At 29.6% G+C, this 24,773-nt stretch overlaps 2 protein-coding genes and 1 long non-coding RNA gene across 14 annotated transcripts in view; 2 read left to right on the top strand and 1 right to left on the bottom strand.

Moving 5' to 3' along the window:
- Positions 1-14,360, top strand: part of LOC136972350 (E3 ubiquitin-protein ligase Mdm2-like) — a 47,008-nt gene extending 32,648 nt beyond the window's left edge. The window contains exons 9-12 of the mRNA XM_067266918.1: positions 12,530-12,703; positions 12,781-12,891; positions 12,967-13,134; positions 13,199-14,360. Coding sequence (XP_067123019.1) covers positions 12,530-12,703; positions 12,781-12,891; positions 12,967-13,134; positions 13,199-13,648 — 903 coding nt within the window. The 3' untranslated portion in view covers positions 13,649-14,360. The remainder of the gene's footprint in view (positions 1-12,529; positions 12,704-12,780; positions 12,892-12,966; positions 13,135-13,198) is intronic.
- A 3,174-nt stretch (positions 14,361-17,534) lies between these two features.
- On the top strand, positions 17,535-19,211 carry LOC136972349 (uncharacterized). 2 transcript variants are annotated; one of them, XR_010880316.1, is made up of 4 exons: positions 17,706-17,721; positions 17,793-17,938; positions 18,005-18,047; positions 18,121-19,211. It is a non-coding gene; the product is annotated as an uncharacterized lncRNA (long non-coding RNA). The 2 variants fall into 2 exon arrangements; XR_010880315.1 differs by having other exon boundaries at positions 17,535-17,938.
- The window catches only part of LOC136972348 (neuron navigator 2-like), a 49,867-nt gene continuing 44,292 nt past the window's right edge, over positions 19,199-24,773 (bottom strand). For all 11 annotated transcript variants that reach the window (XM_067266911.1, XM_067266906.1, XM_067266913.1 and 8 more), the window contains 11 exons: positions 24,641-24,721; positions 24,455-24,548; positions 21,841-21,915; positions 21,586-21,757; positions 21,397-21,507; positions 21,216-21,320; positions 21,056-21,127; positions 20,782-20,978; positions 20,470-20,588; positions 20,203-20,403; positions 19,199-20,122 (listed from right to left, as the gene is read on the bottom strand). In XM_067266911.1, the coding sequence (XP_067123012.1) occupies positions 19,988-20,122; positions 20,203-20,403; positions 20,470-20,588; positions 20,782-20,978; positions 21,056-21,127; positions 21,216-21,320; positions 21,397-21,507; positions 21,586-21,757; positions 21,841-21,915; positions 24,455-24,548; positions 24,641-24,721 (1,362 nt within the window). In that variant the 3' untranslated portion in view covers positions 19,199-19,987. The remainder of the gene's footprint in view (positions 20,123-20,202; positions 20,404-20,469; positions 20,589-20,781; positions 20,979-21,055; positions 21,128-21,215; positions 21,321-21,396; positions 21,508-21,585; positions 21,758-21,840; positions 21,916-24,454; positions 24,549-24,640; positions 24,722-24,773) is intronic.

Here is a 24,773-nt window from a genome sequence, read left to right as displayed (position 1 = left end):
CATGTTTGCAGATCATATTCTGTAAGCTGTTGAGGAGCTGCATTATTTTGCATTTTTGCTTTTTTTTATCTTTTACCAACAGAAGATGGGTTTCTTTAGAGCATTGATTTGATCTTTGGAAAAAGGTAGATGTTATGAGTCATCTCTGAATAAGAGGGATGGTCAGTACAATGATTTTTTATTTGCTAAAAAATAGCTTTATGGCAAGGCATTGAGTTAGAATGTTACAGAATAAAAATCCTCCTGTTTCTCCATGATTCTGATTTTCTTCTTGCATATTTCTGCAATTTTGTTAACACTTCGATATAATAACACTAATTTATTGTTTGACCTCTGGGAACACACTAAATCATTGCAATATGTTGAATAACAAAAGAAATTAATCAGTTATGAATCTTCAAATTCAAATGACTTGTGCATGTTTCTTTTTGTTTTGAAAATAATATAACGAACATCGTTACTTTTACTTTGTGCTTTAGTCAATAATTGAAAAGTTAACTAAACTTGCAGTTTAATAAGGAACTCGACATTATGTAGTCAATTTCTATATTCTAACATTTTCTGATCAAAAGTAAACAAAAATCTATATTTAAGCATATGTTTTTTTTTTTTACTGAATGGAGCAATTAAACTAAACTTTGTTATACAGATTTGAATACAGTCAATATTTGTTGTTCTCTCCCACTTTTGATTCCTAATCTATAGGATCAGTCTCATTTTTTTTGTGTCAGATCTTAAACAGTTTGTGATTTGATAAATATATATCTCCATAGTATTTTCTTTTGAATAAATTAATATTTTATTAAAACAGATTTTGAATTTAAAAAGGTAGATTTTAAGAGAAAATGACTGTGTGAAATTTTTCATGACATTTCATATTTTATCAGCTTTTTATAAGATAATTTTTAATTAAAAATCTTAAGTATTGGATGTTGAAATTTAAACCAAGTTTATTTCATATATTGTATGTCAGATGGTTTTTGAATTATATTGTATATATGTACTTACACTAATTTTCTATATCTTATTAAATTATTAATATTTCAAAGATTATATATATTTTTGTTATATTGTAATGCCTAGATTGAAGTATTGAAACATTAATAAATTAATAACATGAATACTTCCATTTTTAAAAAAATTCTTCATTAAAATGCAAGGAAGATTTGAGAATGCTGCGTACGTGTCCTTGTGAGATTATTTTAAAAACTCGGATAAATGTTAAGAAGACTTACCAAGTTATCCAATTGAAGATTTGATTGATTTTTAAGAGACATAAATTTCATTGCAGCAGAAAACATGATTATTACTCAAAAGTTGATTATTCGCATTCATTATAAATGTGTGAAAATATTCTAAATATTTAAAACCTTGGCCAACGGTATTTAATTCTTTAAAAACTATTTCCATTTACATGATGTTGCAGGAGCGTAGCCTGAAAGGAAAGGTCATCTCTGTATATAAGAACTCTATTTTGGACTGTTGCTAGTGTAAACAATGGAAAAAAGGCAAAGATATTTGCAATGTGTTTTATATATTTTGAAAATATTCTATTTATGAAATAATTTATTAGTTGACGAAATATTCTTTCAAAGAATTGAATTTTACTTATAGTAGTATAAGCTTATGCGATAATTTCATCTTACCAAGCAAATAGTTTCGAAACAGTTATGTACTATGTTTTACTAATTGGTACTGTCTCAAAATCAAAAATATTGCCTTAAAACAGGAATATATACCTAGATGGTCCTACAGAAAATATTTCTGGCAAAAATGGCATTTAGTAGTCAAGACTTTGTCACTTCAAATATATTATTAGAAGAAATATAATATTGGTTTAACAGGCTATGATCACTGATATTTTGATGACTTCTGTGAATTGTATAGGGTTCTGATGAAAAATATTGAATTGCTTAATGTTTCAATACTTATTGTGTTACTTCTGAAGATCTAAGCAAATTTGTTAGCAGAATCAAATTGCTAACAATGTCTAGATACTCAGAAAATTTAATACTTAGGTATTACAATGTATTCAATGCAATAATTTATTTAAAGTCTTTGTTTGTACTATAATTGAATAATTGATAATGTGATAGAAACAACAATAAAGTTTAGAAATATTTTATGATTTTTCATGATTTCTTTCTGCTTTATTTTTGTGTCTATGACACTTGTCAGTTATTCATTTGTAGCTATTGAATAAGACTTGCTTCTTTGTGGATATGATAAAAGTATACTTTTTATTATTTCCACAAAGCATTGTCTCAGAAATTTAGGAGGATATGAAATTTAAAGATGTTTTGCGTTGTTTTCGAATACTTTCTTTTTACTATTCTGTTTTAATAAGAACAATGCTTTCAATATAGTCCTAGTCCAGGGTTTATCAAATGCTTGAAAGACAGAAATTTTGTTTTATAGAATCTGTAACAAAAAATATAGAAGCAGCAATGCAATAAAACTTGCAGAATTCTTGTTGTGAATCTTATCGTGTGTTAAATGGTTTGAAAACCACTGGTCTAGGCACGTGTGTAGAAAAAATATCAAATGAAAAAAATTCTCATACAAAACATCTGATAAACTGACTAATTTTATTTGCTGGCATTTCTAGAATAAATTATTCACAATATCTTTTTACATAATTTTATTAAAATGTAAAATTTTTGATGTAGCTTTTTATCTGTTACATAAATGGTGCTAAAATTATTTAGATTATAAGTTCCATATTTGCAAATACTAATTTGGAAAATATGACAACAAACAGAATTTCAAAATGTACTTTTTAATAGAAAAAATTAGGTATTTCTTTTAAAATCTTGAAACTTTTAAGACTATCACCACAAATATTGCTTCAAATTTAATATTATGACAATATCATACTGAATAAAATCATTTCATTTTCCCACATTAAATACTAATATTAGTAATACACTGTGTAACTGAATGTTTTATTTTAGACTATAAAAAGTCTTCCTGATTTAAATATTTAAAAAAAATTTTTAATTTTAGGAATTATTCAATAACGAAATGATAGCCAAGTTGTAGCCTGAAAGTTTATTCAATGTTAAGTGATACTCGACCATTAACACAATTTTCTGATTACCTGGAATCGTCTACGTCTCGTAGAACAATAATTACAAACAACAAAACTAAATATGTTAGGAATAAAATTTATTTTTAGGCTAAATTAAGTATAAACATTAAACAAATTATTTCCATAAGAATTAAGCTTTTTGTACAAGATATAAAAAAAATTTAACAGGAATCTTTTTCCTTACCTTGAAGACAAAATTTTCTCATCAGGTAGTATGTCTTCTGTTTAAAGAACCACTGGTTCAAATTTGCATTTTAAAATTAGCTAGGTGAATGCAGATACAAGTATTTCTGGCAAATGTTTTTAATTATTTGCAATCATTTGTCATTTTATGTTTTAAATCATGTGCCATAAAAAGAGCTATGTAATAATATGAAAAAATGAATTATTACAATGTTACAAGACGAAAAATCCTAGAAGCATTGCTAAATTGCTTGGAGTTGTACTCGGAGTACGACATCTGATTGTTAGAAAAAATATAATACTATAATATATTATTAAATCTCCATACACTAGTCTTCACAGAAAGACAGCTAAGAGAGAAGATAAAAATCTGCAAAATATTTGCCATAAGGAATAATTACCTTGCAGATGTATTGCCAGTTATGCATCTACAAGTAAGCAGAAGTTGTGAGTTTGAGTCCTCTGGTCTAATTTTTTTTCTTCCAGAAATTTTAAATTAAAATTAATTTATTATAATTATCACAAAATGATGATTTAACTACCTGCCACTAATCAAATTAATTTGTATCTAATTATTGTCTTAGCCCAATAATTTGGCAGATCATGTGGCTTTAATCAGAAATAGGGTTTGTTGAGTTGTTGCTTATATTTAGATGAGTTAGTTAAAATCATTTCATCGTCAATTAATAATAATAACATCACTTTCATTGACAAATGCAGTAAGATCACTTATATAAACAGACATCTCCATTCCAAACACTCATAACATAAAAATGCTTACACTGAAAAAATCAAGTAAATTCTATTCACTCAAGAAATATGGCTGTGGAGGATGGATACAATATTCATTGTACCTGTTCTCTCTTCTACTGGCATTACACCACATACACTACACAAAAGTCTAGAAACATTAAACCGTATAAAAAACATGTATGTGGCACTACAGAAAGTTGCAATATTGAACACATGTCACATTGTTAGGAAGTTTCTAGATGTTGACACATGTACTAATAATAGCTCAATGTTACACTTGTTTGAGTAGCTCTGTCTTAACTTTAGTCCAGCATAGCACTTTGGCACAAGTATCAACTGAACATTTGCAACATAATAATAATAATATAATATTTGAAGGAATGGGATCTTCGCTTTTTTCCATATAAATTCAAATAGATACAGATTAAAAAATAAATAAATAAAATGGAAAAATATTCTTTGTTTTATATCAAAGTTAAATTAGAACTGAATTATAGAACTAGAAACCTAGTAGTTAGTTGATTATGAGCATTCTTAGGATTTAAAACATTTTAATTTATAAAATGATCAATATTCATTACGTGTTTTACATAAATAGATACTAACTAATTTTAACAATTATTATTTTAAAGTATGAATATTAAATCGGTAATATTAGAAAAATTTAGCTTGCAAATATGGAATTTTTATTTATGCTGTATCAGTACATGAACCGAATTATTTAATATTTTGACTTCAAGATTGTAACACACATTAGCGAGGTTGAGGCCGAAGTTTTCAACGTAAAAACGTGTATGTCGGACGTTCGGCACTGCTTTCCTGCAAGCCTAGAAGTTTGGCAGTGCCTTTGGAATGTCGAGCATGATTCCACCGACTTTCCAAATGCCATTGCCAAACTTCTAGGCTTACAGGAAAGTGGTGCCGAACGTCTGACGTACATGTTTTTGCATTGAAAACTTTAGCCTCAACCTCACTAATCTTAAATTACAATTATCTTTTATGTAAAGTAAATTATGAATTTCACTCTTATTTTAAAAAAATATAATGATTGTATTATAAAAGGTTACAAAACTTGGCACCAATATAAACAAATACATAAATAAAATAAATTCTGTTAATTTTAGGAGGCCAACTTTTTTTTATAAAGAAATGTTTTCATCAAAATCTGGCAACCCCCAGCTTAAGTTCATGGAGTTGGTTAAGAATAGTGTAATGTAGAATATATAAATTAATACAAATTTCAAAAATAATATTCTGAACAGTTAATTCTGAATAGAACATGTGAAATGAAATACAATGAAATAAATAACATAAATTAAATGAATTATCACAAGATAAATTACAAATAATTAGGAAACTTTTGATACTAACTTGTTGCATAAGGGAGAGAAATTGATGAAATTTATTAGCCATATCCAGGCTTTACCAATTTCATACGCATCCTGTACATTAATAATGTTACAATATTACTTCCAAAAAATAGATATAAAATTGCTCTGAAATTGTTATTGATCCCATTTCTTAACTAAATAGAGGTTTATTCCATCATACATTTGTCTGCAACTAAAGCCTGTAGACTAGGAATTGGCATTGGCTATATAATCATTTTGGAAGCATTAAAATAATTTATTTTTATTCTATTGGAAATTGACACAATTTTGGTACCTGTATATATACTTATTAACAAGTTTAATTATTTAATTGTCAGTTTAAGCTGAGGATGGTCAAATTTTTCTCAAAACCATTTTTTTTAATAAAATGTTGTCTTCCTGAAATTAGCAAAGTTTATTTAATTTGTATCTTCATAAATAAGTATATGGTAATTGAAATATTTTAATATTCAAAATACAGAGTGTAAAGTAAATGACAAATAGAAGAAAACTTAATTAGTACAGCAAGCCCTCACTTAACAACCCATGACATCATTTAATGTTGAAGTGAACAAGTATTTCCCATTTTTCCATCTCCAGTGATGAGAATTCAACTTCTCTCTCCATATCATCCACCACCATTCACTGACTCCCAATTTGGATAAATAATTATCTTACTTGTCTTCATTAATCTTTCCTACATATAGCTGATGCGAGTTTGGGCTTTTATTTAGAAGTTTAATGATAATTTTATGACTAGAAATATGCCATAAGAAAACTCTTGTTTATGTAATTTAAGTGAATATAGTGAAATTGGTTTCATTATGTGTTGTTTCATTTAACATCACAGTTTCCCAAGAACCTATCAATGACATTAAGTGAGGGTTTGCTGTATTGCACTAGTAAGTTTTAATTTCCCAGTAGAAAATTGAGTTCCACATGATAACAAATAAGATTTTAAAGATTAAAATGATATTCTTAGCTAATTCATTATTGAATATGCATTAACGACTAAATATAATTAACCCGTGAACCATTCTTTTCCTTACAATCAAAAGTATGAGTGATGCTTTACATTTAAATATAATTTAATAATTAAGTTCTTTAATTCATGATATTATGAATTTATTCTAAGACTTGCCAGTAATTTAAAAATATTATTATTATTAAATATTTTGATACATTCAGCAGTATAAATTTAATTTCTGAGTCACATAGAGAGGAGATTCATGAAATAAATTACAAATCATACCGGAACGCCAGCAGTTGTATACAGACAAAATAAATCTTAATCCATTTTAATTTGTTTCACTCGTCTTCTGGGAAACTCGACTATCAAAAATATTGGGCTGAATGTATTAAACAGTAAATAAATCTATTTAACCTAAGTTCCTCACCCTTTTACCCTTACTTGTGTAGTAATAAAATATTGTTGCTATCTATATGTTTATATAGAGATTTAAATTTGATATGACTAATAACCATAAATGTATCATTACAGACTGCTCCTGTGTTGTGCTTACTTTGATCTGCACAAACTATGGAGAAGATGAGTTAATGTTGTGGAAGATAGCTGTAACTTTAATATATCATGACCTGAAGTTCAAAATAATTTTTATATTATTAATAAAATAGCACAAACAAAACTTAATTCAACATTTTGTAAATGCAAATACATTTCATAATATGTACTATGATTAAGGAAATTGAAAGTTAATGGAATTTGTAAAGGGATTCAAATAGATAATTTGGATAAAGGTGTTTTTAGTTTTTGATTTTATTTGAAATTTGTAACTTAGACTCATTTATAATGTAATTAAAATTTTGTAAACAATTATGAAAAACAATGTAACCATTAGTTAATACATGATATGTTGTTAATATACAGTAAAACAACCTGTGTAAACTGGACACACGGTACCGAATATTTTTTCCGATTTGTCAGGTTTCTGTTTTCAACGTGATTTTTTTTTTTTTTTTTTTACATAGAAAACCACTCTGTTCTGAAGAATTCATGATTATATTAACAATAATAATGAAAATTTTTGATGAGTTAAAATGTAAGTTTTTATAAATCAACAATTATAATTCAACATTTTTTGTTTTTCAAGTCTAAGTGATAGTCCTTATCATTGGAAAAGTTAGATGTGGATTTATTAAATCTTTAGAAGCACTTACTTTTAATTGAATCAAAAATAAACGTAAAAATGAAAAATTCAAATACAATGTTTTTTGGTAGCATGGTAAGGTTTTATTAATTCAAAGGTTTCTCTGCATATTATATTTTCTCCTCATCTAATTTGTGTCTGACATCTTCCCGGTCTGTCTATACTTTTTTGTAAAACTTTTTAAATATTTAGAGAATTTGTTCCAGGAAAGTATAATTTTTGTTTCTTATATTATCACATAAACCTGATTGGCCAAATTGGTATTAACGACTCTGTTATGATGATTAAAAATTACTTATATGAGAAAAAACCACAAAGACTCATTGGTTCTCGTTAAACTGATTTTTAATGCAAGACTTATCACTAAGAAGACAATTCTTAAAAATACATTTTTATTAATTATGCATTTGAGCCAAACACACTTGAAACAATGCTTCAAGGCAAACAAATTTGGCTTGAAATGCATAATTAATCAAAGTGTGTTTTTTAAGAATTGCTTACTGAGTGATCAATCTTGCATTAACAATCAGTTTAATGATCCCATGTTTTTTCTCTCCAAATAAGATTAATTTTTACAACAATAGAATTAATATTTATATCTTAAAACAGTTATATTATAAAAAAAACAAGTCTATTTATAAAGTTGAAAATACCGTAACATCCACCTATTGTAATTGCAAGCATTATCAGTCATTTAATATCAGAATTATCAAACAAAACAAGTAAAAATAGTTATAAAACTTTTTGCTTATTATCAACAGAGTTTTGGTTATGGTTATCATTAAATACCTTTCCTGTTTATCCGAAGATAGTCTCAACATGTGACTGATAATGTGTTATTGTTATCATTATCAGTCTTAACCAGTGTTTCAAACACTGTTTTTAATCATTATTTGCTCCCAGCATAATAGATTAAATTGTTGACATTTTTTTCTTCAATTATATTCTGTTGATAATTAATAAATCTTCAAGTTATACATTATTGAATTTTCTAAGTTTATGTAAATTTTTATATTATACTTCATTTCAGATAAAAACAGATGAATATATTTTTTTTTAAAAAAACTATTCATTTTAAAATTTGGTAATTCTGAAATAAAATCAGCTTCATCAGGAGAGGCATATCTTGCTGTTTTATCAATTTGTAATTTATGTCCCAGAAAAAACTTGATGCAAATTAAAATTTAATATATAAAATGTATATGTTGTGGACAAAGGGATTAATCAGGCATTATGATAATGACCAACAAAATCGGACATTGTATCAAATTTCAATAATTTATCAAATTGACCGGTCATTATGAATACTAATCTCTCCAAGCTATCATCTAGTCGGGCAAAGTGATAATAATATGTTGATCGTCCAACATACGCTAGCCAATCAAAACTTGCATCTTAGTTGCGCATGCATATTGCATTTAGTAGCGAATTTTAAATTTATGTGGCCAGTAGTTAATCTTTCTTCTTTGACAAAAATAATGATCATGGAGGAATCATTAAGTGGTATGAATAATCGCTTCAACAACCGATTAAATGAGTTAATAGCAGAAAAAGGTGAAAACAATCAAATTTGTACGAAATCAGCATATTTGTCAATGATACAAAAAGTGAGAGTCAAAAGTGAAAGTTACTTCTACTGGAAGAATATCAGTTAATGGTACTTTGAAATAATTCACAAAAAATAAATATTTCTAAATGAAATAAATGGAGTTTTTTTTAATCAAATTTAAAATTCGGTACTAAACATGATACACACGCACAACTGAATGTCGATTGGCTAGCGTATGTTGGACGATCACTCCTCAACTTATTGTTATTGCTTTGCCCGACTAGGTGATATCAGTATTCATAATGACCAGTCAATTTGATAAATTAATCAATATTTATCAGACTGTGCACCCTTTTTGGTCATTATGAATAATGCCTGATTAATCACTTTGTCCATAACGTATACATTCTATATATTAAATTTTAATTTGCATCAAGTTTTTTCTGGGACATAAATTACAAATTGATAAAACAGCAAGATATGTCTCTCCTGATGAAGCTAATTTTATTTCGGAATTACCAAATTTTAAAATAATTTTTTTTTTTTAATATTCGTCTGTTTTTATCTAAGATGAAGTACACTGTTTTTTGTAAATTTTTTATTCTTTGGTTGAGAAAGTTTGTGATGTGAAAGAACATTCATTATACATTTTTTGATATTCTCTTTAAATGATTTCAGTTTTTTAAAACTGTTAATGTGTTTATTTATCACCTAGTTTTATTTCAAATGTTATGTTGTCTTGGTGAGAAAGGTAAGAGAGTATACGAATTCTGGTTTATTTTTGTAGTTTTCCTCCATTTACATAATCAATATGTCAAGAACGATCTTGGTATCCTATTACTAAGAATATAATTATTTATTTTTCAAAAATAAAGCTCAAAAGTTTAGGGATTTTAATATATTCTTAGTGACAACGATGCCAAGTAGTCTTACTTTTTGAGCTTTATTTTTAAATAAAGTTGAAAGGCACAGATGTGTTTTCTGAATAAATATTGGAACATTGGCTGAGTTTAAATTAATTATATATATATATATCTTTTGTAAAATTTGGTGAAAGGTATGAAATCCGTTTGCAGATTGCATGTGACCACAGGCTTAAGACTAGAAAACAAATTGATGTGAAATATAAGAATATTTGTTAAAAATTTAAATATTTTTTTATGCATAAATAAAATATTTTAAGATCTTGATTGGATTTTGCTTAAATTTCTTAATAAGTAGAATAATACTTTGAATATGTTCAGAGAAGCATTTGAAAATTTTATAATCTACAATAGTCTATTATAAGAATTGTCCTTTAACATTTGCATAAAGATATTGTATTAGTTGAATGCAATTAGAACATTTTAATTGATGTTTTTATTTATTATACATTTTATTTGATTAAAAATGCAATAAATACAATGTTATGATTAATTTGAAATTTCTGAAGTTTGTTTTTTAAATAATATACATTATGAAAGTTTTTGATAAAGTTAAGACATTCGACATTTTCACAATGAATTGTATATGTTGCAAATTTGATTTGATAAAAATGTTATATCGAATTGCTAAGAAAACTGATGCAAATACAAAATAGTGAAGAATGTTTTTAATTGTTTAATGCTTGCATTACAAAAATACATAATTATCTCATATCTATTGGAATTTGATTAGTTTAATCTCTGAGAATTTTTCATTATTATCTACTGTACATAAACTCTTACAAACAATAATCTCCATTAAAATCTGACAAATGGATATTTGTTCCCATAAGTGAAATTTCGGCTCAGTCTAGCATATTAGGAATAATGTTCTTAGCATATTCTATTATTAGTTTGCACTTTGTAACTTTTAATAAATGAAATTCACTGTTTCTTGTTTCCAATGTAACTAGATTGCATCACAAATTTTCAGAATGATTTGAAGTTGGAAATTGTAGAAGAATAATTTGAAAATTAGAACAGAGAAGTTTGAAGAATTCCAACATTGAGACTGGAAAAATGAATATATGTGAAGTGTTTACTTTGTTATTTGTAAAATATGGTTACTAGAGTCTAAAATATGGGCACTACACTGACTGACTTATCAAAAATTATATATACACATTACAGCTGAATATTAAGTCGTAATTATTACAAACATTTTGTTAATGTTCTGTAAGTTATTCAATAAAGGATTGGGATTTTACATGTATTGTTTGAAACCTCAGGAAATTTTGATTGGTAGAGTTGTATAGAAAAGAATAGCAAAAATTTCTTGTAATTTTGATGTTATGTAATTTATGAAATAGTTTTGATTTTTATTATTCAAAATTACTTTTAATGTCTGAAATATTAATCTGATTGTTCACGTTTAATTGTTTTCTTTTATGATTAACATTTTAACCACAGTTTATTATTTATTTGCTGATAATATATTTATAACTATTTGGAATAATATTGGCATTATTGTATGAATTAAAACAAACAAATTATAAATTAATTTTTTTTTAAATAATTTTTTCATGTTAATTTGCATACATATAAACATAATTCACGCAACATACACCAAATACAGATCAACAGTTTTAAAATTCACTTTTTTTGTATTAATACGTAAGTGAGAAGCCCGATTTATATAATAATTGTATTATTGAAAACATTTGAATTGCCAAAATATATATTGTTCATATCGTCAGGAATAAATTCCAGTCGAAACAGTATAGGATACAAAAGCATCTTTCATATTATTTCTGACAATTTATCTTTTAACAATAATTTAATTAATAAATCTATTAGTACATTTTTAAGAAATTTAAAAAATTAACTGATAATTGATGATTATTATAATAAATTAATATAAAGCTTAATATAGAGATGATAACCAGCTTTAATGTTGCCTGACCTTGGTACTAGCTTCAAAAATTATTCTAGAATATTATCTCTGAATTAAACTCCATATTAACTATTAATGTTAAATTTGCTAATGTTTTATTGAAGTTTTTGTATCTTTGCTCTGATACGAATAACACATCAAATCATTTTGAATTGTCTAAAGATAAATAAATGCAATTTATATAACTATTATATTATGTATTAACACACAAAAAAAAACTAAATTCTAAAACTGTTGTTTCAACATTTTCTATTGACAATCTCAATTTCATGAGATAAATGTTAATTCATAGGAAACAATTCTTGATAATCTTCAATCATGGAAAACTTTTTCATAATTGGTTTAGCAATAATAATAAATATTGATAAAATTACTTTATTTTCAGAGTTCTGGGTAACTTATGTTAAGATTCTGTAATTATTTTTATACGGTTATCCTATTAGCTACAGATTAATTTATATTGAATGTGCATAATTTTTTCATTAATGTAATTTGATTTTGCACTTGAAGGAAAATTTAGCTTTGAATATAAATATAATATAGTTTTATCAAATTTCAGAGTCATGAAACAGCCCTAGCTAAAGATTCAACTGATGATCTTTGGTTTTTAGAAGAGGATGAATATGATGTAGAAGTGGAAGATGATGATGATTATTTTTCAGTGGAATATGAGCTTGGTTCACAGTCAAGTATGGAAGGAAGCTTAGTGTCTGATACAGATAGTGACATTGAAGTATGTTTATATATATATAAAAAGTAGAATATTTGATGATATTTTCTTTTTCACGTATAATTATCATCATATTTTAGGATGTTATAAATGCTGTGCTAATATGTAAAGATGATGATGACATGGAATTCTGGGCTGACGATAGCTCTGATGATGATGATTTTTCAACTGACCCAGAACTAGAAGAAGGAGTATGAATATTTAAATCAATTTCAATGACAGAGCCTTATTTGTTTTTATATTATTTGATATTATCATTTAATTAGGATAAATGGACTTGCAGTCGTTGCAAAAGTTTAAATCCGCCACCCATGAGGTATTGTCAAAAGTGCTGGGATGAAAGAATAGGATGGTTACCGGAAAGTCGCAGACACCATCCTCCGCCTCCTCGGAAAAGCAGAAAGAAGCGCAGAATGAATAAGAATCAGAAATTGGTAATTTGCATTTTTTCAAACTGATATTTAGTCGTTATATTCTGATCCATATTTTTGCACACAGGAAAGAAAGAACACTGATTCCAAACCAGAGAAAGTAGATGATGCTTTAGAAGCAAAACTGGAAAAAGAAGAATCCTTGAAAAGTGTAGATGATGTAAATTTGGATAATTTTTATCCAGCCAGTACATCTTATAGTATACACAAAAGTACGACAGACAGTGAAGCATCCATACAACCAATCAAACTGTGTGAAAATCCTAGTGTAGAAAGTTTTCCCGATTCTTATGACAAGACAGATTGCAACTCTGTTCCCCCTTCTGCGGCAGCAGACAAAGAATCCAACGTGTGTCCTCTCTGCTTGCAAAAAGAAAAGACCGCCATCATCGTCCACGGAAGGACAGGTCACCAGATGTGTTGCTATCCCTGTGCCCGTCATCTAGAAAATCAAAACAAACCATGCCCTATTTGCAGGAGAACTATTCAGAGAGTTATTAGGAACTTTTACGTGTAAATTTTCGGGTTTTATAAGAAACTGCAGATGCAGTGCCAGAGCTTTGGTCAATTTGTCCATCAGAGTTCAAAAAAATAATAATAAGGTGAATTAATCTAATATAACCTCCTAAGCCTTTTAAGTTTCTGGTACCAAGACGAAAAATTTTTCTGTGAATTAATCTACAACATTCATGACTTTCTAATACAAGTTTATCTCTAAAAGTAAATTGGTATTTGGTAAATTAGTAAAATAGTATTTGGTATAGTCATTTTCTTTCAAGCCACACCAAATATTTATAATCCATACCAATTACTAATACTAGAAAATTCTCAAATTATGTGTTTCAAAGTGGCCATATCTTTTGTTTTGTGCAATATTTATTAAGTGAAGAATGCTTTATCATTATTTAATAAGATTATTTGTCTATATTTAATCAGATCTGATGAGTGTAAATACTGAATATTACTTTCTGAAATTATTTGAATCATAAGTTATATTTAGTGCATCTTTAAAATATAAATGTATTTTTGTTTGCAATTAATTAAATCTTTTTATTACAAAAAATATAATTTGCCAAGTTAAATGTCACATCAAAAGTTAAAGTATATTGCAGCTGTCTAGAGTCATAATTCTGTTGGAATCATTTTCATGTATATGGGTTAAGGACAACATTAATTCTTTGGATTATCCTAAATAAATACATTAAATAGAATTTAATAGTTAAATTCTACTTGAAAATATTTTTATTACCAAAAATTTATGAATAATTTTGTTTTTAGTGGTTTGTATTATAATAAATAGGTGGATTTTAATCTTAACATTCCTCACTTTTCTGTAGAAATTAATGCCGAAATTTGGTAAAGTTAAAAGAAAAAAAAACTAATGAAAGGAAGCATCTTAATGAAAACAGAAATACCATATTTCCTCGACTCTACCATGTACTTTTTTCATCCAATTTTCACAGTCCAAAATAATAAACTGGTGTTTTTAATGTTGCATACTACTAATAATATGATCAGGAAAGCACATTAAATATCTCACATAGATTCGAGGAAATACGGCATGTTTACGGTCTTTTAATTAACAGTGTTTCAATTGGTAACAGTTTTCGAATCGGGTTTACTCAGTTCAATTTTTACTGCTACAAAATTAGTGGCGAAAGGTTGAAACTTTTGAGGCTAAGTTTTCAAACTACAACGAAATTTACGTATACTCGATTGAAATGTTTATAGACGAGAAAAACTAGCGAATCGTGATTTTAACTCAACCTATATGTATAGTGTGCTTGTGAAATGTGAGGTTGAGCTTCGATCTTGCGTAGATTTCACGTTCAAGCCGAGCGGGGAAAATGGAAACAGCAGATTGGGTAGTAACGCGGTTAGCCCTATAAATGAAATTTTGTAAGTTCGTGTAATTGGGCGTATGTGGCGATGTTTGAATGACTAACGTTCCCAACTAAGTGATAAAACAACACTAATCACACACGTGTTTTATTTTTTGGTTTTTATTGGTGACACACGGGCGGTCTGCCCAGGGATAATACCTTTAGAGAGATCTTTTTATGGGAAATTGGGCCCTATTTAGGTGTTACTAATGTGAAGAAAACCCCATAAACTCCACGTATCCAGCCCATTGGCCAGGCGCGAACTACAGAGTTTAGTGGTTTTATCCACTCGGCCATTGATGGGCCTATTTGATTTTGGAATGGCTGTTTCCTTTAAAATAAACTACATTTATTTTTTCTCTATTTAAGTTTTCGTTAACTAAAATAAATAAAGCTTATTACTAAATAGTAGTCGTTATCAAGTAGTTAGTTGCTTAAAATCGCCACTCAGCTCAAAAGTTGGGTATAAAATTTTTGATATTTTCTTTACTGTAAATGTTTCGTGAGGAGTCATATACAGTAAAATCTGCTTAGGCGACCACCTGCATTCGACTGGCACCTGTCAAACCGGGCAAAAATTTCTGGCACGGAATAGTAGTCTTCGTATAAGTTACCTGTATTAAATAACCACCTGTGTAACGCGACCGCGAGCATCGATTTTTGGTCCGATACAACATACAACTGTAATAAACGACCACTTCCGCGAATATAACTATTGTTCGAACCTATAAACAACGTTTCCCCCTCCTAATATAATGAATTAGTCTAAACGCTTGTTCGAACCCACCTCGGGCATTTCTCCCACTCTTGAAATTAGATGCAGGTGTTAATGGAGTTACAAAGGAAATTCATTTCAGTTTGTTCGAAAATGTCCGAAAAACAAAAGAAATTGGAAGTGCTGTGTTTAGAAGATCGTGTTAAAGTTATCAAAGTGAAAGCTAATTGCCATTGTGATAAACCATTATCACGATGGCAATTAGCTGCGAAGTTTAACTGTGTGAAAACGCAATTTATTGTTTTTTTTTTTTTTTTTTTTTTTGTAACTCTTTTCGCCCTGTGGGTACTAAGAGGGCCTTTTATAGCAAGCCCATTATGGGGGCGGCCGAATAGTGAGGGACGGGACCGACATATCCGGACGGACCACCCCCCGAAAAATTCCTGGGGATTTTTCGACCCGTCCGGATTCGATCCCGGGTTCCCCAGGGCGGCAAGGCTGCTAACCTTGACCGCTCGTCCATCCGGCCGCTTTATTTATTGTATTGTATTCCTTAGGAATATAAAAATATTGTATACGATACAATTAATCTGCTGATCTCATCGTTTGATAAAATTCCTTTATTTATTTGAAGCTCATATACCGTCGCCACGTCCATCAATCTCCCCACGCATGGTTCCCTACCTGGGGGGATTGATCCGATCAGATATGTCTGCTCCCGTCCCTCACCGCCCGATCGCCCCATTGTGGGCCTGGCCGAACCCATAATAGGCTTGCTATAAGAGGCCCTCTTAGTACCCACAGGGTGGAAAGAGTTTTAATAAAAGCCCGCTAGTTCAATCAATGTTAACTCGCTTAAATTAAAATTTTAAAAAGCAGGTAAATTTATAAAAGAAAAAGTAATGATTGATTTACTAAGCCTAAATTTTGGCTTTTTTAAGTAACTTCAATCACATAGGGATACATTAATTAATTGAATATGTAGACTATATTATTGTATTCGGAAATGCATTTCGGGTTCTATTGACTCCTCTTCAGTCCTTTTTTACAGATAGCATTCGATTACTTAACACAGATTGGTATTAAAACTGGACAATTAAACTGGATATATGGTATTTAAAAAAACCTGTATATGGATATTACTACAGTAAAAAAATTGATTTAAATTTGATTGTGTTGTTTGGCATAAATGATAAATATGTGGCAAAATAGAGTTGCAATTAATTAAAAAATTGTAAATGCAGTTAAAACTAATACACAATTAAATAAATAAAAATAATTATAAACATAAACATACATGCACAGGTTAAAACGGATAGAAAATAGCGCAAAAGACAATTATTGTTTTCTGGGTTTAGAGTTTTATAGTTTATTTCAGATTAGAAGTGCCTAATTTACCAGACTCAAAAATGAAAGAGTAAAAATATTGAACAATTATAGAAATTTACATTCAATTTAATTAATCATTGAGGGCGGAAATTAAACGAGACTATTTTCTAGGTTTTACTACGGTGAATATTAATATTCTGAGGAATATTGTTCAGCTTTATTTGAATTCATTACAGATGGTGTTTATGAAGAGAAATTTATCACAGTTTAAGACTCGTAATAATACAAATGAAACCAGCACAACTGCTGCTGCTCTCACGCAGACGAGTTCATTTTCAAGTTCGCTCAGAGCAAGGTCACAAGTCGATTCGCATCAATGTTCGTCTTTTTCTTTAAATTTTACTTAATGATATATATTAAAAACTAAGACATTTCACATACCAAAGCTATATTCAGTTTACATTTCTAAAAATAAAAACCGTATAATTTGGATTGGATTATCACGTACTGTTGTTGATCATTATCATCGATTAGGACATCTTATCACCTTTTCCATCCTCCCGATGTTTCATTCGTGAGTAGAAGAATGGCCCCCTCTTTGCCTCAGAAAAATTATATCTTCCAAATTCACTTCCAAATCTTGTATCGCCTACGCTTATAGAAGTAAAATTCGTGTTTCAATTTTATTGCCTATAAAATTATTCTTTTACGATCGAATTTAATTTACCTGACAGCTGTTGCTTGCCGCTGCATTTTAAAACGCAGTTAGCAAGGCCGCCTTCAATTACTATGCAGAAGTCCAACTACTTGGGGATGTATTCGATAATCTTCTTTATCATCTTCGCCACTCTTCTGGCACTCGTTTCTTCTTATCCCGATGGTAAGTTTCTTTATTTTTAAGTATTTCCGTGACAATTATTATTCTTACAGTAAATTATTTGTTTAGATGTGCTCCCCTATCAATACGGAACACCAGAAAATGTGCGAGAGTAAGTTGTTTCTCTCATTTAATCCTTAAATGTTTTAATACAACACAATGACTTTTTCTTTAAATTATTAAAGCAAATATTCCGCAAGTTCGAGTAACATTCTTTACGCTTTGTGGCAAGAGGTTTTCAACACGAACGAAATGAATAGTTTGAGATCGATTTCCAATCCGAAAGATTTCTTGATCAGAATGCTGAGTTTGTTCGTTTCCCGTCTGTTTTTAAATCTTCAATCGATCACTCTTAATTTTTTGTTTATGCTGTGAAGAGGAAGAAGAAGAAAACTTGCAGAAAATTCAGCGTTTTGTTTCGAATTCGGCTTTGTAAAATCGCCCAGGAGCGATTATGCTATAGCCACGACGATACTTGCCAATGGCGATTGTACATCGTGATTTGCGTTGTTTTTTATCGAAGTAGGTGAATATATTTTAAAATATATAATTTGGTTTGACAATTTTGTTCGAGTATCTCCCCCCGTTTGCTAGATCGAACGGGTTCGAAGAGGAGATGATTTTTGATCTTTAGAGAACTTAATTAATCGGGGATGGTAAAGGGTTTTATTAATTAAAATATATTTGTATGCAAATATTTATTTCGTACGGTTAATTATACTTAGCTATAATTTACTCGTGCTAATTTAAATGGATAATAGTAATGGGTTTAAACTGATTCCGTGATAAAATGCACTGACAATTACAGTTAATGTAATTATTTTGTGCTCAAGCTTCATTACCCAGAAGCTTGGATTGGTGGCGATTCATTGGGTTGTACACGATAATTATATGTAAAAGTCACCGAGTTAAATACGGGAGAATCGCAAATTTATAAACGGGTTTTGGAAATTTATGTTGGTTAACGGCAATAAAATTTTTGGTGAATGTACACTGAATAGTTACTGTTATACTTATGTATAGAGTAGAGCCTATAAGAATATATCTATTTGAAATAATTATATATAAAGGATTTCGTCAGCCTTGTGTAATTTTCTTACGTGTATATTATTTTGTGAATATAAGAAAATCTAACTTATATTGTTTTAAGGAAAATGCCTGAAGATGAATATTTTTCTTTAGGAAATTGGTAAAATGAATGTCATCAGCAATACGCAAGGTCCAAGTAACCGTCTTCGGTTAGGTTCAGTTAAATAAATTCCGTTTAATCATAAAACATCGTATTTATTTACAAATTTATACACATCAATGACACATCATCACAGATTACTTTCAAAAACGTGAATTTCACTATACGAAAGAAAAAATATATATGTTTGTGTATGAAAAGCAACTGATATCGCTTGTCCAAATTCTTTGGTGTCTTAGTAAATAGCAAGTGCAAATATAAAATCATACTTTTATATACCGTTATATATATAGTATTATACAATCTGCGTTAATTATAAATACTAGTCTCCTATATCAAAAACGTTACATGTATCAAAAGTGGCAATGACTAAGTACAGTATTATTTAAATAATTTGCATTGTTTGGAAAAAAGTTTTCTTCGTAAGAATAAACTGTGCACAAAATTGCATTTCAAAATATACATGAATACAAAAGTATAAATTCTTTTTTATCAAAACTTTCTTTAAGATCACGGAATGTCGAGGCAGCTCGTGCTCAGGGATAATGGTATAATTATCCGGCCGAAACTCGCCTCAATGTTCATACAAACGATATACAAAAAAGGCAACTCCACAGCACCATATGTAAGCATATCGTGTTTAAAATATCGACACTAGCAGCCATTTAATATAAAATATTCGCTCCCGACAACATTGCTCAAAAAGCCATAGTTATGAAAAAATATAACTTAAGAACATGCCAAATATTAACTCTCCCCATTGCGGGGAGAGGAGGCAAGCGTTTTCGTCTGCAATGCACCTCAATGGTATGGAAGCTCTTATGAGATATGTTTTTTTCTTTAATACTGTTGGGTAGAAGGCACTATAGCGTGGATTCCAATCCACCGCTGATCAGTTCTTCCTTGTGGATTTTGTTGTCTAATCTCGTGCATTCGTTGTCGTTGGAAAGAGGACTAGAGTATGTGGCGGCTTCTTGCAGGCGCATCAGCATGTTCAGCTGCAACACATTTTGTTTTTTGTTACAAATTTATCTCCCGAAGTGTTACATTACACAAAAACTGTTCTGGTAGAACCTACCAAGGGATCGCCCTCCACTTCGCTGGGGTTCGAATGCAGATGCTTGTTACCTAAACCTGATCCCAGATGACTATCGTAACCGACATCTTCCGGCCTTAATCTCAATAGTTGTGGCCATTCTCCGGCCGAGGGAGGCGGCCACGGATAGGTCATGTGGACCCAGTCGGCAGGATCCTCCCAGGGTGCTCTTCTTCCGTAAAGCTAAATCGAGTTACAGTGTTACTAATATCCCCGTAAAACGTTAATTTTTCTGAAAGCGAAGCTTACCTGTAAACCTTCGCGCACCGCTTCTAAGAGATACGGAACAATGCTATAATTCCATAGGTCGGTGAACCATACCTGAGAATTTGAAATGTCGATGGGACAGGAGAGGAACAACCGCGGACCTAAACATTGCAAATTTATTAGCGTCTTGTATTCTATCGATTCCACTGATTATTGCTTTGCTATTTTCTATCCATATATTTGCTTATAATGTCTTTATACAAATTTTTCCGTTTAGTTTAGCTATTATTAAAATTTCTGGAAAGCTTCTAAAACAAAAACTGCAAAGAAAACACTAACGTAAGAAATAATTACCTATCGTGACATCAGAGGAACTATGAGTTTCCAAGAATTTGTTGAGGTGCTGCCAAACTTTAGGCATCCATTCAATAACTTTCGTCAAATCTTCGTTAGTTTTTCCTTTCTGTACTTCCTCTTCTATCAATCTCTTGCGAAGATATCGTCCTAGGAAACCCTTAACTGGTTCCATGTGATTGGCACATAACACCCACCTAAAGAAAGAATTTATTTTATTTTTAATTTAAAAAAAAACTACTCAAAGAACTTAAGTAATTCTCTCAAAATTTACCTAAAATTATGATGCAGTTGAAGGTTTGTTGTTGAGCAAGTGGCTTGATTCATTGTTCCAATTATATACGGGCTAAGCAAAATTTAAAAAATTTTTAAATCCAAAATAAAATTAGTTTTTTAAACAAATTAATTTATCCGTCACAAAATTTTATGCTTACCATTTCTGGTATTTGGCACTTAAAAACCCATTGAAAACTTCGGCTAATGATCCGACATGATGCAAATTGTCCAAGATAATCACAGATGGAAGATCACCGGCGTTACTTTACGAAGGAAAAGAGGCGTGAAACGATTTAACAATTGATAATCGATTTGAGTTAACTTCCTTCATCTACTTACCTGCTCTCGCATTGTTCAGCTATATTCGATAAATACTGTCTTAATTCTTTAGCCGATTTATGATCCACGCTGAAGGTAGCGACTGCGCCGGCAGTCATTTCTTTGCCATTTCTAGAATGAAAATGTTTTAACCACGTAAATGAAACTGCAATATATTTAACTTTTAAAAACGTATCTCAAGGAACTTACTTAAGCACCAAATATTCGGCTAGTTTTTGAGCAATGTAAGTTTTTCCCGTGCCACTCGGACCACAAAGAATTATCCTGCGATGATCCGTTAATAACGAAACGTAACGGTGTACGATCAATTTCGGAATAAGCATTTCGAATACCAAAGCATCCACTGAATTCTGTTTGGCCCCTATTGGAAGGAAGCATTTCGTATATTTTATTTTTACATAAGATTTATAAACTAATAATATATACTATCTTCAAAAGAATTACCTTTTAAAACAATGTGAATCTGTGCATTATCTCCCACAAAGTAACCGCAAGGTAATAGTTCAGGTAAGTTATTATCTGCAAATTCATTTTAAACAGTCATATTTATGTCCCGAATATTATAATTATATTTAAAGTGTTTTTATTAATTTAAACCAATATACTGTAACTTTTTTTAAAACAGGTAATTGATTTGGGCACATTTAAGTCTGGATTTAATGATCGTTGCGTACAAGATGACCGTGTTTGTCTTACTTTCTTTAAGAACTATACGTTTGTAGCCTGGAGAAAACTTTTTCGGGTCTTTTAAATTTATGTAGTGTTGTATAACCATTTGAGAACGATCTAGCCGAAGTGCTGTAAATCTGGTAGACAAATCTTTATTGTATAAATCATCAATTTGCCCTTTCGGGTCACCATTCATTAATTGCGTGTACAACAAAGCACCTCGGCGTGATCAATGACGTGCTTGAGAAAAGCGCATCATTTGTCACGATGGAGATAAAGGAGGCTGTAGATTGTCTACGGTGATATAGTGCCAAACGAATTTGTTCTTATAAGCCTACTTACTAGTCATGGGAATAAACTCTCAGAAAATATTTGTAGAACTTTAGTCATTTCAATGCCATGGAGTTCGTGGACCATCATACGCGTATTAAAAGGGAAGGGTTTGCCATACTGGCGTAACCATGGAGGGGTTTAGGCTTCGATTCCCCCTTCGTAATGAAAAAGTTAATAATACAAAAGGCTAAAATAATTTAATTGTGGAGTTAACTATTGACATGGTAATTTACGTATATTTGTTATAATCGATTATGTACGTATTAAAAGCGAAAATTTATTAAAATGTGTAGTGACTCATACTAAATTTTAACTTGATCCAGGGCCGCAGCATTGTGGGCCTGGTAGAACCCACAATGGGATTGATTAAACAATTTCTCTTAGTGCCCACAGGGCAGAGTTAAAAAGCAAAAAAACTGACTGTCTCTGGATGGATTATCCCTGTTTTCTCTTAAAGAATACTGTCCTATCCACGTGAACTAGCGTGTGAACATCTTACCAATAAGAAAATGGAGGAAGTTATCTACAGCCTCATCTAGCATCTCACCATCATTTAGGGTGTCCTTGTTTTGCATTTTGCATTGTTTTGTACCTTTTTGTTTTTTCTTATATACTTGTAATTTTGTTGTATCTAGTTATATATATATTTATTTTATTTATTTATTTTTCCCCTTCCTTCTCGCTATCTATTCTGTGCTATTTTTGCATCTGCAATTCTATGTTGTAAATTTGTCATGATGTTTTGTGTAGGTCTGTTATATATCTATTACCCAGTAGCCCTTAGCAGAATTGGGTGTGCCTTTGTACTTGTGGGTGAACCTTTGTACTTCTTTATGATTAAAATAATAATATTATATTATTACTTCTTTATGATTAAATAATAATAATAATAATATTATTATTATTATTAATGTTTAAACATGTTCCTTTACAATGAACTTTTAAGTAGTGAATTCCAAATCTTTAGAAAGGTATAAATAGAAAAAGTGATAATGTTGTCAACAATGAATATTTTACCTTCGAAAATAATAGCTTTAGCAAAAATACTCAAAGTTATGCCTGAATCTATCATTGTTGAACGTATTTTTCTTTAATTAAACGTTCCATTACTGGTTTTGTTGTGTATTTTTTTTTATTTTTTGTCATTTTCTTTAATATATTTTTCTCTCTTTAAAATTTAAAAATAAAATCAATTATTGTACGTTATTAAATGCGTTTATTACAGTTTTTCTTGATATAATAAATAGTTTAAAAAAAAAACAAAAACATGATTTTGAGTTTAAACTTGCATTCAAAAAGGATTTTGTTAAATTGAAATAACTGTATTACAGAAGAGAGTATGATTTAATATCGTATTTTTCGAATTTTTCCAATATAAAATGGTGATTATGACTACATTAAATCTCAGAATAAGTGAGGAAGTAAACTCATTACAAAGAAAAAGTTTTAAAATGTTTAAGCCTATATTTTTACATCTGTGATAAATATGAGAGAATCATATTCATTGATGAATTTGGTATCACCTCAAAAAGCTTAAACATAGTCTAATAAAGATAGTTGAATGGAACATAATTAGTTGTAAACGTGAAAAAAAATAAGATATGGCATGATGATATTTGTCTGTCTGAGTAATAGAACACTTTTTATGCATTATATATACAGCATATTTCCTCGATTAAACCCCATACGTGTTATTTTTAAAACATATGTACCCCCAGGGTTGATTTGAAGACCTGGGGATTTTTTTGAGGCGGGGGGGTTATCTTGCAGCAGGAGATGAGGAGATTATATACACACTGTATTTCCTCGATTAAACTGTATTACTATATTATATATATAGTGAGAGAGTGGAAAGAGTCATTAACATTTACAACAAATACTGTATATAAATTCCCATTATTTGTTCTAGCAGTGTAAACTAACTATAGTCTGATAGTCTGATGCATACCTCTATTTAGTCTAAGATCAATGATGTACATTTAACTACAATGTAATATTTGAAAATATAGAATAAGCTAAATTAAACAAATAAAGCATGCTCCTAATATCCACTTACCTTTTGATCTTGTAATTTCTCCGATATGATAACTATGGATGCTTTCTGAACTTAAACCAAGAGTAGATACAGGATCGATTTGGAAAATATACTCCTGGGGAAAAAGATATTAGAATAATTAAATCTTTTTTTTTTTCATATTTTAGTAAGTATCATTACTTTGGAATATAAAAATTTAATACATACTTTAAATGCCTGTTTGACCATACTGTCAAGGAGATCCCATTTGGTTTTATTGCTGACAAATATTGATCCAATTAAAGTTTCCTTCAAAAGAACAAAATATTCAACTCAGTCGAAGTTAAATATTTTAATCAGT

Source organism: Centruroides vittatus, unplaced genomic scaffold (genome assembly GCF_030686945.1).
Source record: "Centruroides vittatus isolate TY-2023 unplaced genomic scaffold, ASM3068694v2 contig_290, whole genome shotgun sequence".
NCBI lineage: Eukaryota > Metazoa > Arthropoda > Arachnida > Scorpiones > Buthidae > Centruroides > Centruroides vittatus.
Note: the sequence above shows the minus strand (reverse complement) of the source record. Positions and strands in the feature narration are given on the sequence as shown.